The 14,814-nt window shown below is 49.5% G+C and overlaps 1 protein-coding gene and 1 non-coding gene across 2 annotated transcripts in view; one reads left to right on the forward strand and one right to left on the reverse strand.

The window, feature by feature from the left end:
• Positions 1–14,814, reverse strand: part of PLXNA1 (plexin A1) — a 249,591-nt gene that overhangs the window by 67,020 nt on the left and 167,757 nt on the right. The window contains exons 9-10 of the mRNA XM_038772017.1: positions 12,836–12,950; positions 1,348–1,548 (exon numbers count right to left, since the gene is read on the reverse strand). Coding sequence (XP_038627945.1) covers positions 1,348–1,548; positions 12,836–12,950 — 316 coding nt within the window. The remainder of the gene's footprint in view (positions 1–1,347; positions 1,549–12,835; positions 12,951–14,814) is intronic.
• On the forward strand, positions 7,842–7,979 carry LOC119920297. The gene has a single exon (XR_005448053.1). It is a non-coding gene; the product is annotated as a small nucleolar RNA SNORA7 (small nucleolar RNA).

Raw genomic sequence — 14,814 nt, forward strand, 5'->3', positions numbered from 1 at the left:
CCAGTCCACCATTTCCACCAGATGGCTATTTTGTCTATCTATCTTTTTGATTAGATTCACAAATCGCACAGAGTGGCTTTTAGTATGGTTTTATACCAGACAGTCCAATGTGATGTGCAACTGATCTGTCCTCAGTCCAGTTTGGATATTGCACAGGCCACCTACATGTTTGGAATTTCACAGCTCAGAAGCAGTGCCCATTTTCATAGAAGCCTGAAGGGGAAATACAATGGCTCTGGAACAAGGAACAATGTCTTCTCCTGAAGACTGTAAGCTCCTTGTGGGCAGGGAGAATGTCTACCAGCTCTGTTGTATTGTACTCTCCCAAGCACTTAGTAGAGTGCTCTGCACACAGTAAGTGCTCGACACCACCAATTGATTGACTGGAAGAGGGACAGGGGTCTACCAGGCAACACACTCTAGAGTCTGCAGATTTCCACAAAGATCCTTTTTATGGTGTCCTTAATGAACTAATTGCAAGAAATTACATACCCTACATAGACCTTTGGCTTCTGGTTTGGCAAAGGGTTTTTGAGTGTGATTAGTGTCCACCCTAGGCCCAGAGAACACAACCAGATAAACAGAAAATGGGACAGGGGCATATGGATGGTCTGGGAGAAATGAGGAAGGGAGAAGGAAAGCAGGAAAATAGGGGGAAGACAAGGAAGGCTAAGAAATTTGGAGCATCCTGGCCTTGAAGCAGAGGGAGAAAATCTTGGATCTTAAACTCAGTGTCATAGTGAGGAGGAAGAGGCGTTTGGGCTGCAGTCGATGGTAATTCCCCTCTTCTTCTCCCCCTTCTCTCCGAAACACCAACTGACCAGCCAGGCCCACTAACTGACTTCATTTCTAGCCCCAGAGGTAGTAATCAGGAGTAACTGGGATGAGGCAGGTGGTCTGTGCAGGGTAACTGACCTCCTGAAGGGAAGGGGAATTCTGGGGAATCCCTGGAAGAAGTGCCTCCAGAGCTCCCAGCAGGGGATATCACAGAGAGTAACTGGACAAAGTAAACAGATGGGACACATGTGAGCCTGGGCCCAATCTTGGGGGGCAGTAGGAGGCTTAGAACAGCTCTGAGACCATGGTCCCCCAGGGGACCGGGCAGGAATTATTTCCATCTCCATTTTACCCATCACAGGAAGAACTGCAAACCACACGTGAGCCACCCTCTAGGTGGCAGAGAGGAAGAAGGAGGAAGGTGCAGGCTCTATGCCATCATTCCTCTCCGAGACACCCCTCCCTGTCAGATCTAGCCTCCCTGCAGCTGAGTCAAACATGAGAGCTTTAGACCAGGAGGGAGTCTCGTCTCCCAAAGTCCCAGGGTAGGATTAGAGGAGGCAGACTCACCGACGTGTTCTGGCACTGGATGCTGGTGCTGTTGAATCGCAGCGCCGTGACCCGAGCGGGGTTTCCAGGGATGTGGAAGATGCACTCGTAGTTTCGCTGCCCCGACTGCGGCTGGGGCAGATTCTTGGCTGCAAGGGTGATGGGTTTCACCACACCCACAGGCACGTAGATCTGGGTGGAGGGGAGGATCTGTGGGCAGTCCTGGAGGGAGCAACAAGAAGATGCATAAGCCACAGCACTACACTGGCTCCCCAACACCCACAATGCTGGGGAAAGAAGCCATCATCAATGGTACAAATTGAGCACCTACTGTGTGTAGTGCACTCCACTGAGTACTCAGGAGAGAACAGAGTAGACATGATCCCTGCCCTCAAGGGGTTTACAATCTAGGGGGCAAAAAAACAGGCATTAAAGTAATCTTTCCCCCCTCCCTGCAGATACCTAGTTCCTTGAGGGCAGGGACAATGTCTACTAACCCTACGGTACAACAATCCCCTGTGACTTGTCTGCCCCGTGAAGGTGATCCTGATAAGGGCCAGGTGCAAGGTAAAGAGGCAGGAAAGTGATGGAGAAGAAAGTCATCAAATCCAAGGTCACCTTGGAAAGTGGGAAGTCCAGTAGAATAGGACTCCGCTTACCCAATTCATTCATCTGGTGGGTGACTTGATTTCAGAAGCCACTTCCACTCCCAGTTGCCACCAGACCAATACCCAGAGTTCTTGGCCTTCGCAGCCACCCCTCAAATTCTGCAAGCAGCCACATCTCTGAACTCTAAATCACAAATGCACCCAACAGTTGGAGCCTACTTGGACCCGGGGAGAGGGAAGAGTCCATAGCTTGCTCCTTGATGTCGCTAAACCATGTCCCTCTCCTCCTTCAAAGCCCTTTTAAAAAAACACCTCTTCCAGGACCCACTCCTAGATTAATCCTCCAGCCGTCCATTCGGGCCATCTCTTCAACCACCTGGCCCCTCCAATGCACTTAATTTGTCTACTTGTAATTGCGGTACTCACTTATGCATTACTTATATCTATTCTCATGCTCTTGAATATTCTTGACTATCTTCCCTCATTTGAATGGGCGTGACTCAAAGGCAGGGATCCTGTCTCATACCTTGGGTTCCTAAAGACTAATTTAGGGTTCTGCACACAACAGGCCCCCGGTCAACATGGTTGGTGATGATGACCATGGCCTCGGCCCTTCGAACAAATCCAAAGGCAGAGGGGGCAGAAGCCAAGGCACCGAGACAGAAGAACCAATCAATCAATCAGTAATACTTATTGAGAGCTTACTGTGTACAGAGCACTGTCCTAAGTGCTTGGGAAAGTGCAATATAATAGATTTGGGCAGACACATTCTCCAACCACAAAGGGCTCACCACCTAGAGGGGCAGAAGCCAAAGCTGCAGGCCACAAAATGTGCACGTGCCCCCAGCCAGGCACCTTATCTTGTTAGCACAGTCTCCATATTCATCCCACGGAGAAAAACATCAGCCTGACTCGAATTCAGACAGGCACAATTCCCAGACACCTCTGAACAAGGCAGGCGGCAAGGGGAGCTCTCAAGGAATAAGCTGATTTGGATCCCTGACCATGCCATGGCACTGAATCTCAGAACTAGTTCTCCACAGAGGGCTGCCAGTTCAGAGACAGGGCTCGGGGGAGCGGGGAGAGGGCACAAAAATAGCCCAGGGCAGGTGGAAAAACAGCTCCAGGTCCCACCAGCTGGCTCCTTCGGGAACGATAGCCTGATGCAATCCCCCTGTCTTCCTTGCAGTGCTGAGCCCAGTAGAGGATTGGGAGCCTGAGGAATCAGGCTTCTCAGAGTGACTACCTTTAAATAGAGAAAAATAATAGTGTGTTTTGAAACCAGGCAATCCGGGAATCAAAGTCACTGGGTCTCCAGAGGAGTGTGTCTCAGACCCAGCTCTCTGGCGGTTCCCAGACTTTATAGAGAAACTCAAGTTTACTTTTTCTGCCTGTCAGGGAGATGCTAATTTCAGTAAGTGGCGATGGAGAATGAAGCAGGAATAACCCAGCCAGGCTGCTTCCAGAAAGACCATCTTGGGGCCCAGCTGAACAGCTCAGCTCACATGGGGTGGGGAGGAGGAGAGGGTGCAGTGGGGCACATGTATATGTGTGTGTGTGTGTGTGTGTGTGTGTGTGTGCGTGCGTGCGTGCGTGTGTGCAAATGTGAGTTATTCAGGGCCCATCCTTAAATACTACCACCCTGAATTTATACAGCACTTTTCCTTCTCAAACCACTTTCAATCTGTTATTTTCTTTATCCTCAAACCATCTCTTTGTGCTAGGGCACAGCAGGAATTAGTATGCCCATTTTACAGATGAAGAAATGGGGTGGAGAGGTTATGTGGCTTCCCCAAGGTCAAACAGAAGGCCAGGGCAAAGCCAGGGCTAGAACTCAAGTCTCCTGCTTCTCAGATCAGCACTCTTTCTGCCAGACCATACCGCCTCCCTGCTAGATGTGTGTTTTGCCCTGAGAACTGGCTACATTTCCTGTGGAGCTCCAGCTGGGTTGGGAGGAGGGGGATGCCTCTTGCCCCTAGCTTGGCCACAGGAAGGTTCCTTGACCTTCCTTAGCCAGGAGGTTGGCTCCTGCTCTGTCCACAGCAGGGAGGGAGCAGAGGCCGATTCTGGTGATAGAAGGTGGATTTGCTGTCATTCCCCTGCTGGCCATATTCCCCTCTTCCCCAGTAGGACAACTGCCCATAGGGTGTCTTTTCAGTTGCCAGGGTAACCCTCTCAGAATGTACTGGCGTCTGTCCACCCACCTCCAAAGGACAATACTCCTTTGGGTTATCAATTAGCAAGGGCGGCTATTCCTGCTGGGCGCTGTGCCTTGGAGGGGGTCCCCATAAGCACACAGTGAATGTGACTGGAAGGTGGAGGACACAGACACACAAAGGAAAGAGCCAACCCAGAGAACAGAAACTTCCAGACACTTCTTCTCCTACATGCCCTTTCAGGGGCACCCTTCACCCCCACCTGGGAGTACATAAGGCCCCGACTCCACAGCCCCAGCAATGCCCTGGGCCAGCGGGAGGTGCCGTGGGACTCCCGGGCTTCCTCCCTCTGTCATGTGTTCTCAGTCTGTAGGGAGCTGTGTCTAATTCAGAAAATATTCCTCCCCCACCCCAACTCCAAAACAGGAAGCACCTGGCTCTAGCGAGGAGGCTGGGAAGCCCTCTGTGCTGAGCAGCCCTGCCTCAGCACACTGTGCAGGGCTTTCTGCCAGCCGTCCAAGAAAGCCAACCCCAGGGGGATGTTGTGACCTACAATTCCCCAGCCCAGCCCTGCCCACCTCCACCACACTCTCTCTCCCCACACCCTAACTCCAGAGGCCAGCTTTTCCTGCAACTTTCATGAAGCAGCTCATTCACAGCAGCCCCCCACCCCACCCCCGGCCGGCTGCCTTAGCTTAACCCCTTGCTGGCCTGGAGCACGGAGGCCTGGAGCCAACACTCCTTCCGGCTGTGGGTATCTTGTGCTGCACCACTGAGACACACTGGGGTAGCGATCCAAGCTGCTGCTGTCTAATTCTGACCCCTACCAATAGTCTACAATATCCTGCAAGGTAGCACACCCATCAGGCACTGGGGGTTCCCGGGATTAACTGAGATTCACAAGGAGGAGGAGGAGAAGGAGGAGGTGGAATAAGAGGAGGAAGAGGGGGCTTTCAGAAGCACAGAGCCCCAGGCTGAACACTGAATCCCTCCCTTCACTGCCTATTGTCTCTGACCCATGCTCTCAGCTCAGAGAAAGAGATTTTCCCTGCCTCAAGCTCCTTCCAGATAACTCACTGTGCAGAGGAAGGACAGCTTCTGTAAATATGATTTGATGGAAGTTTAATCTGGCCCTGATCTCAGAACGGTGTAGCCAGTAATTGCTGGTAACCGAGCTGGTCCCAACTCTCACCGGGGCCCTTATCTCTCTGTGCTGTTATTAAAACCAAATAAAGAGCCCTGGGAGCGGCAGTGCCTGCAAACCTCCTGGCCCAGGTCTGAGCTTGCCCCTGGAGCTCAAACTCACAGACACAAAAAGAGTCTGGAGTTAGAACTACCCCAACCCCAGAACCCCAGACTCTTTCCAAGGGTTTTCCTTGGGACTATATGTGAGTCAACACCCTCCATGCCAGGAACAGTTTTTGTTTTTTTTATGGTACTTGTTAAGCGCTAACAACGTACCAGGACTGTACTAAGCACTGGGGTAGATACAAGCTAATTGGGTTGGACACAGTCCATGTCTCACATGGTGCTCACAGTCTTAAATCCCCATATTAAAGGTGAGGTAACTGAGGCGCAGACATGACTCACCCAGAGTTACACATTAGACAAGGGGCAAAGCTGGAATTAGAACTCAGGTCCTGCTGACCCCCCGGCCCTTGTGCTATCCACTAGGTAATGCTGCTTCTTTTCCTCAGTGGCCATACACTAAACCAAAAATTGACCTGGCCAGAGCACAGTGGGGAGGGGAACCCCTCTCTCTCTCCCCACCTCCTTTCCCCCTCCTACTCCAGTGGACTCTTAAATCCTGCCTCATTCCCATTCTGCCCAATTCCCAATAGGATGGCCCACCTTCTCCTTATTCAGGGAGCTCCATTCAGGGAGAAGGGGGTCTGTTCAGGAGGGACACAAGGCTTTGGGTGCCACCACTAATGGAAAAGGTCCCATATTGGGCTGGTGTCCAGGGATGACTAACTGAGGTAGGCAAGTTTGTTTGCCAGGGGAACCCAAGAAGGAAATGTCCCAAATGGGGCACAGAAACAGGGCAGTCCCTAACCCTGGAGCATCCAGATTGGTTCAATAGCAGGACTCATGATCAGAAATCCATGTATGTGTAGCCCATGTGAATGTCCTTTATTGATAATGATGGTGAAGTGTAGCCTGCTAGCTGTTCAAAAATATGGATTTTTTTAAGCTGTAATGAAAAAAGTTTAAAAAACTGTTTAATCAACTTTATGAGGACAAAAGTAGACAGTTAAAAGCCTAGTGCTAGCCATTGATCAATGCTGATCAAGTCAATGAGACTACTGGTATTGAACAGACTGAACTGTTCTCTAGATCTGGGGGTGGATTCAGTCAGGGCACATTACAATTCTGACATGGCTCTACTGGCCTAGTGATTCAGAGGTGTACTAGCTCATTAGGGAAAAACATCTTGCTAAAAATCTCAGGCAGGTTACATTCTGCTGTCAGCCAGGCGGTCCATGTGTTGGATACCCCTGCCTTATGCCACCTTGCCCATGTCCCCAGATAGAGGACAGAGCGGGCACCATGGAGAAAAGATCATGCCAGACCCAGGGGAAGGGTGGGCAGAGGGCCAAGCATCAGCCCCCAAAGGGATGAGAGAGAAACAGTGGCCATCCTGTGGCATGGGTCACACCCGGTCAGTCAGTCAAAGGTATTTAGTGAGCACTTACAGTGTGGGAGACTACAATATAACAATAAACAGACACATTCCCCACCCACCCCTGAGAAACTCCCAAGTGTCCCCTGCAGCTCTCAGTCCTTCCTGCCAGTGTTGAGACAACAGAGCCCAAGGCAGAGGACTGCCACTTAGCCATGTTTCGGCCCTTCCGTGCCCACCCTAAAGGGAAGAGCTTTAAGGCCATGTCCAATGAGCTGGAAAACCAACATCTCTCAGTCTCGTTCAAGTAGGAGGCTCAAGGCCCTTGTTTCACCTTGTTTCCTCTTGTTGACCCTTGTTTCCCAGCTGACTGACTCCCTGCCCGGCAATGGCTAGAGTGCTCTGTGCAGTCAACATGCAATGAAGACCTTCCACGGGCTGGATTTGGGAAGGACCCAGGCTCCCAGTTCCTCCATTCAAGACATGGTACTCCATATAACACTCCCTCTTTTTGAACCTCCTCTGAGGGCATCACCTACAGAGGCTGAGTCAGCATGGCAAGGATGATAACTGCAGAGAGCAAAGCTTCTTAAAGTCAGGATGGTGCCAGCTAACCTGGATCGCCAATGCCCTGTCCAGGTTGATTGAATTGGGTCAGGGAAACTGAAATGGTGAAGTGAGCAGAGACCAGCTCATCATTCCCCTCCCTGACACACAGGTGGTTGAGAATCTGGTTCAACTTGGAATCCCTGTGGAAATTCCTGACCTTGCAGAAAAGCCAACCCTGGGAGCCAGTAAGTGATTGGGTCACCCCAGGGTTCTTGGGATTGGAGAATCATTCAACCGGTGGTATTTATTAAGCACTTACTGTATGTCAAGCACTGTACTAGGCACTTGACAGAGTACAATACAACAGAGTTGGAAGAAATGAACCCTGCCCTCAAGGAGTTTACAAATCTAGGGGACGACCCAAGACTCCTCCAGATCCCTGACCTGGAGACCACTCCTGATAACAACCTCCAGTTCAACTCGTTATTTCCAGATGCCTGTGTGGAAATGCAGAAATCCCTCTCCCTGCCCATGAATCACCTGCACCTGTGGGACTAAGTAGGGTCTAGGTTACTAAAGCCCCTCTCAGGGTCACACCTGGAGAGTTCCCAGTACTCTACCAGTCTCAGCTATGGGAGGGAGAGCCAAGCAGAAGCATTTCCATTCCATTCCTAGCTTGGGCAGTGGCTAGCGAGTGGAAGGTAATCTGCTACAAGTCAAAACTCACTTGTGCCAGGCAGCAGCGGCACACGAGAGAGTCGAGGGCAGAGACTCAAGTTTACTGCGCGGAAGGAGGCAATGGTAAACCACCACTTCCGTATTTTTATCAAGAAAACCCTATGGATTCACTGCTAGAACAGATGGAGAGCGGGGCATTCTGGGAGAGCTGTGACCATGGTGCCGCTATGGGTCGGAAATGACTCAACGGCATAAGGCAAGACAAGGTCACTAAAGCACCCCGGTTTGGTTGTGCAACCTGAGCATCCCCATAAAGATCTAGGATCACTGACTCCGCCCTGGATTAGATACAAACTCCTATGACTCTCCAGGCAACTGAAGCCTCACCTGGGATCCAATTCAGAGCCGAACACGATGGTGCTCAGTGAATCTGGGTCAGCCCAGCGATCAATCAATCATTTAACTAATGGGATTTACTGAGTGCACACAGAATGCAGAGCAGTGGACTAAGCACTTAAGTGAGCACTACAGAAGTCTTATTCACATTCCCAGCCCCTCACGCAGCTTACAGTCTAATGGGGGAAAATAGGCAGAGCAAAATCATTTACAAACAGTGGGAGTGGGAGGAAGAACAAGGATACATCACAAGTCCATCAGGCTGAACCAGCAGAATAAACTCAGAAATCGCATATACAGTGATACAATATGCTGTATATTACAATATACAAATGCTATGTGTGGTTGTTGGGTGGCCGTGACTTTGGGGTGTAGGGAGTAAGTCTGGGCAGACATTTGCTGCTGTGGCATCCCCTGAGCTGTCAAGGCACCCAGCACCTGAAACCGGGATGTCACCGAAGCAGTGAAGCCCAACAGCTAACAGGCCCCATGACACAATGGACCAATTTGGGAAGTCAAGAGGACTCTAGTGTCAGAAAGATGCATGGATATTTAGCAGTATTGTAGATCAAGAGCCAGCAGGGCAACTGTAGTGACTGGCTATGTCCAATACTTTGATTCCACTTTGAATGCAAAGAGTAGAGCCATTCGAGCAATACTCATGGGGTGTTCCTTCTGTGCTCAGTTGTGAGCTGTGATGATGATGATTATAACACTAGCATTTTTAAGTGCTTACTATGTGTGAAGTACTGTGCTAAGTGTTGGGGTAGGTACAAGATACCGGTCCTACACGGAGCTCACAGTCTAGCGAAGAGGGAGAACAGGTATTTAATCCCCACACCACAGAGGAGGAAACTGAGGCCCAGAGGAATGAAATAGTTTGCCCAAGGTCACACAGCAGGTATGTGGCAGAACCAGGATTAGAACTCAGGTCTCCTGACTCCCAGGCCTACACTCTCTGTACTAGGCCACACTGATTCCCTGACATCCCCACTGCCAAGTGGAGGCAAAATTTCAAAAACCAGAAGCCTCAACTTCATGAGCTGCCCCCAAAGACCTCTCGTCAAACGCCCTCAGTGGAACAGCCACAGTCCGAGTCAAACAGAGGGTCTGTTTAGCATCACTCTGCCTGGCACCTGCACTGGGATTCCTGACACCAGACTGGAGGGTTGAAAGGAAAGGCCAGCGCTGCCTTCTGCCCACAGGTGGATGGCTGAGCCCAGAGGTCAGTCTGGCTGCTGGTGTGATTTGGATTATTTATAGAACCAAAGTGACCTGACAGTAAGTCAGCGAAACAAACCCCAGGCCAGCCAAATCTGAGGCTTGGAGCACAGACTCTTGTCATGGAGGAACACAGAGCCATAAACAGGCATCTGGTGAGGGGTGGAAAGGCTTGGTGCTCTCAGCTGAACAGTGGACCCCAAAGGTCCAGATCAGTCTGGATAACCTCAGATCCGAGGGCTACCAAGGAGACCAAGGCAGTGTGGGGCCTCATCCAAAGGTTGGAATTGAGCTCCTGACTTTTGCTATTTGCTATTTTGCTATGCATATATTTGCTAGTTTGCAGAGATCCCCAAAACAGTCCCTCTCCTCACCAACACCCTCTAGAAAAAAAAAAAAACCAAGTTCAGGGAAATTCAAAGAATCCTCACCCCAGAGGCAAAACCCATGTTGTCTTCATGGGAGCAGTTTGGTCTAGTGAAATCAGGAAACGTGGGTTCTAATCCCAGCTCTACCACTTTTCTGCTGTGTGACCTTGGGGAAGTCACTTCACTTCTCTATGCATCAGTTTTCCTCATCTGCAAAATGGGGATTAAGATACCTGTTCCCCCTCTCCCATAGACTGCCAGCCCCATATGGGTCAAGGATGGTGTCTGATCTAATTATCTTGTACCTACCCCAGCACTTAGCATGGTGCTTGCCACGTAGTAAGCTTAATAAATACCACTCTCATCGTTCCAGGTTGTGAGAGTAGTGAGTTGTGTTCAGGAGAGGTAGAGTCACAGTGGGGCAAAGACTGAAGAATATATGGCAATGCTCTCCCTGTCTCTCTTTGTGGTGTAGGGCTTCTCTACAGAGGCCCTACACGATCCAGTCCAGAACAGTCCTGAACCCAGCAGTCATTTGAGATGGGAGGGGACCGCTGGAGCTAGTTGGTTCTGAGGCTTCCTCAGGGATTAGGGGCCACTTCAGGGCAGACCAGAGTGGGCATAAGACTGCTGCGCCAGAGCCAATGACTCGCCGAGCCCAATGGCACCAGGTTGCCCTCCTAGATATCCATATCCTGGTTAACTCCTAAGGTAGCCCCAGAAGTAGGGACTGAAAGGAGACAGAATCACCCCTGATTTAAAAAAAAATTATTTCAGAATTGCTCAGTGCATCATAAATATTCAGCCATGGCCACAAGAAACTTTGGTGCTGAAAGAGAGGGGCCTAGGAGCCATGAATAAAATAAAGCCACTATATTATCCAGGAACCAAAATAATTAGTAACTAATTACTATCAATTACTAAGCATTTCTTCAAATTACTTGGGAGAATAGACAAGTTGCCCTGCCACAGTTAATCATTTCAGTTTCTGATTTACTTCCTGGGAAGGAAAGTTCCCCAAGGCTTTTAAGCTGCCTGGAAAGGCACAAAACAAGTATTGGCCCATGGGCCCACTGTCTGAGAGAAAGCAGGCAACTGGACTAAAAGAAAAATCAATCAGCTGCTCTCTCCACTCTCTTCTGGGGAGTCTGAATGGGGAAGAATTCAAAGTGAGTTTACTACAGATGGTCACCAACACCACCATTACCACCACCACCACCAGATTGACTGACTACTGAATGTGGAGCTGTGCCAGCTGCTTGGGGGACAGACAGATGAAGTAAAAGAAATGATCTCGAGGTGCTTACAGGGTAATGGGGGAGACAAGCAGACACAAACTGATGAATATACAATAGTTTTAAGAGGATGAGAGAAGATAAATATCTTGGATTTGTATGGCACTTATTTTACCCATGTACTTTCACCTCAAAACCCTTTCACATCAGTAATAGACACCAAGAGGATAAAGAAATCAAAAGCAAATAAACCAACAGATAAGAGCATAAGAGTGCTAAAATCGAGGGGATGGTCTAACCGGGAAGGTTGGAGAGAGCAAGTGGTGAAAGCTTCCTGGAGGTGGTGGTTATTTAGAAGGGCTTTGAAGGAGAGGGATTTTGGGGTTGGGAGACACATTATAATCTCTTAGCCCACATGGTGGCTAGGTTTTTATATTATTTTATTATTATTATTTTATATTATTTATATTATTTTATATATTATCACTACTACTAGTAATAATAATAAGAAATGATAGTATTTGTTAAGCATTTGCTATGTGCCAAGCACTGTTCTAAGTACGGGGGTTGATACAAGGTAATCAGGTTGGACACAGTCCCTGTCCCACATGGGGCTCTCAGCCTTAATCCCCATTTTACAGATGAGGTAACTGAGGCACAGAGAAGTTAAGTGACTTGCCCAAGGTCACACAGTGGTGGAGCCAGTATTAGAACCCATGTCCTCTGACTGTGTTGGGACTGTGTGCGTGTGTGTGTGTATGTAGGGGGTGGGGGGGATGCGGTTGGGGGATGGGGAGAGGAGGCCAGAAGAGTGCATTCCAGGCTGTGGCTCAGGATTTCGCTTGCCTAAAACCATAGTCTTGTCCTCTGGCTGCCAGGGAAAGGCACAGGAAGCTTGAGAAGGCTGCAACAAATATGAAAGACAGACTGAAAGCCAGAGGGGGACATGGCGTCCAGGCAAGAGAGATTGGCATTTCATCTTTTGGCACATGTGATAGGGAAGGGTTGGGGGTTGTTAACCCCACTCTTAGCTTTTTGGTTCATGGAGCAGTAGAAGGAAATGGGGCCTGAATAGCACAGTGAATGGCCATTTGGGAAGGCCAGCCAAATTGTGTCTGCCTGAGATTTTGCAACATATCCGTCTACCAGGGCTAACTCCTGGGTGAAGGAGATGAGGGAAAGGAAAGGAGAGATGAGAGATGGATCATTAACTTCAAAGGTATCTGCAACCCAATATTTCCAGTGACATTACGGGAAGGGAGGGAAGGATTAGATAAGGAGATAAAAATCAGGAGCTTCTGTCGAGGTAGTGCCCTACTAAGGAGAATGGGAGAAGAAGAGGAAAGCAAAAGCAAGGTAAGTGTGAGCCCCATGTGGAACATGGACTGTTTATCTTGTATCTACTCCAGTGCTTAGTACAGGGCCTGGAACTTTGTAAACACTTAACAAGTACCATTTAAAAAAAAAATGTCCCAGGGAGGAAAGTGGGGCATGGGAAGGAAAAAACCAAATGAACTCTGAGTTAATGGGAGAAGTGGAGAGGCCCTTCTGAGATGGAGGGTGGGAGTGGAAACAGGATAGAGAGCGGGTTCTGCCCTCTGAGCCCAGTGACCCACAAAGGTCAGTGGGCATCTCAATTTTCTCCAGAAGTTCAGCCAGCCCAGAGGAGCCTTACCTCAGACATGTTGACCCGGCCTTCCTGGAAGGAGCAGTCGGCAACATTGTGGGTGCAGATGTGGCGGTACTTACACCAGTGGCAGGGGAAGGAGCCATTCACACACGACAGGCAGCTGCGAGGAGAAAAGATAAACCCAATGATGAGTCCTGGAAGACCGTCCCACACCCCCAACCGCAAACTACAGATCTTTTATTCAGCTTAAAAATGCTGAGCTTGAGACTGCGCCTTCTAAATCTTTTGTACTCTGCCAGGAGTTTAGCCCTCTGTGCTCAATAAATACCACTGATGGACTTAAATCAAGGGTGGGAGTTGGCCACCTTGGGCGGGGCCTGGTACCTCCACACATATTAGTAAGAGAACATTTTCTGGAGGGTTCCCGACAACTATTAGGGAAACACCATCACTGGTTGAGATCCACTGACAATTGAGCCTAGGATTTTCTCTCAGTGCCAACCAGATGCCTGAAGGAACTGTGTGCTGGTTGACTTCTGGACATCTATTCTCAAGGATGAGGGTGGACTACCTGCTATCTCTTAATCTGACACACAAATACTTCTTATCCATGAATATCTCCAAACCCACTTGATATTTTCAGTCTGCACAACTTCTTGTGGCAATGAATTCCAAATGCTTGCCACCTACTAGGTGAAGAACTGTTTCCTTGTGTTTGCTTTGAACCTGCCACCTTCATGGTTACTTCAATCATGACTCCTTGGAGCCTCTATCTAGAGGGCTAATCTAGAGCTCTTGAGCCAGGAGGTTATAGGTCCTACAGCAGATATGCCCTTAGTGGATCCCACAGCCTGAGGTGCCCGGAAATCATTTTCCCAACCTTCAGAGAGACAAGCCAACTCCTCTGCCCTGTAAACACTGCCCCAGCACATGTGTCTAGGGGGAGGAGACCTTCACCCCACACAAGTGGGTTGAATTACAGCCTCTGTGAATGCCTCAAGACTGGGGGAGGGGAAGGGTCATCATGAAAAGTGACTCAAGCCAATACAAGTCAGAACAAGGACCCATCCTGCTGCAGGGGTCAAATCTCCCCCCTCCGCAAAACCAGTGCCTCATTCACAGGGAAATGAGCAGCGGCCCCAGCCTGGCATGATTACCATCTTGGGACTGTGGGCTCTTTCTTCCCCTCACAATGTGGCATGTGCGACCCTCTCCTCCGCCCCCTCGCTCGCCTCCCTCCACCATCAACGTTTCCTCTTTTCCTCCCTCCACATGTCAGTGGAAGAAACAAGGGAGCTGCGACCAGACGGAAACTCATCCATCTGTTTTTGGAGCAGCTCCATTGGAACCCAAGGAAGAGAGCGATTGAGACGGTGGTGCAAGAAGGCAAATCTGGAATCCAACCTCCTAGGGCCAACCTGAGTTAGAGCTGCAGCCAGGACATAAGGAGCTGAGCTATGCACTTTTCCCTCCACAACCTGGCAAAAACCGACTGTCCCAAGGCCAGCCTGGTTCAGTGAAAGTTCAGATAATTGAACTCAGGGGTGCTTGGTTGTCTTGGCCGGGAACATGAGCAATTCTGTTCAGTTACCTCGATTCTTTGTAAAAAAAAAAAGATTTTTATTTTAATAATGGCCTGGGTTATCATTTGGGTGATCATTGGTTTTCAACTGAAGGTTAGCTACTCTGACCTCAGTGAGCCAGCCGGATACTGCATCAATACCTCTGACCCCCAGAGATCTCATTCCCTGTCCCCTACACACACCAGGGACTTCTCCAAACCCCCAAGTCCCGTTTATATTAGAAGATAGAAATACACATTCTAGGCTACAAGAGTGGGGGCTGGAAATCATTTTTACACCCTGTTTATGTTTCCTTTCCAAGAAACAGAGAAGCAACATGGCCTAGTGGGTAGAGCATGGGCCTGGAAGCCAGAAGAACCTGGTTTCTAATTTGCCTGCTGTGTGACCTTGGGCAAGTCACGTAACTGTGCCTCAGTTACCTCACCTGTAAAATGGAGATTA

This window comes from Tachyglossus aculeatus, chromosome X1 (genome assembly GCF_015852505.1).
Source record: "Tachyglossus aculeatus isolate mTacAcu1 chromosome X1, mTacAcu1.pri, whole genome shotgun sequence".
In the NCBI taxonomy this organism is placed as follows: Eukaryota; Metazoa; Chordata; class Mammalia; order Monotremata; family Tachyglossidae; genus Tachyglossus; species Tachyglossus aculeatus.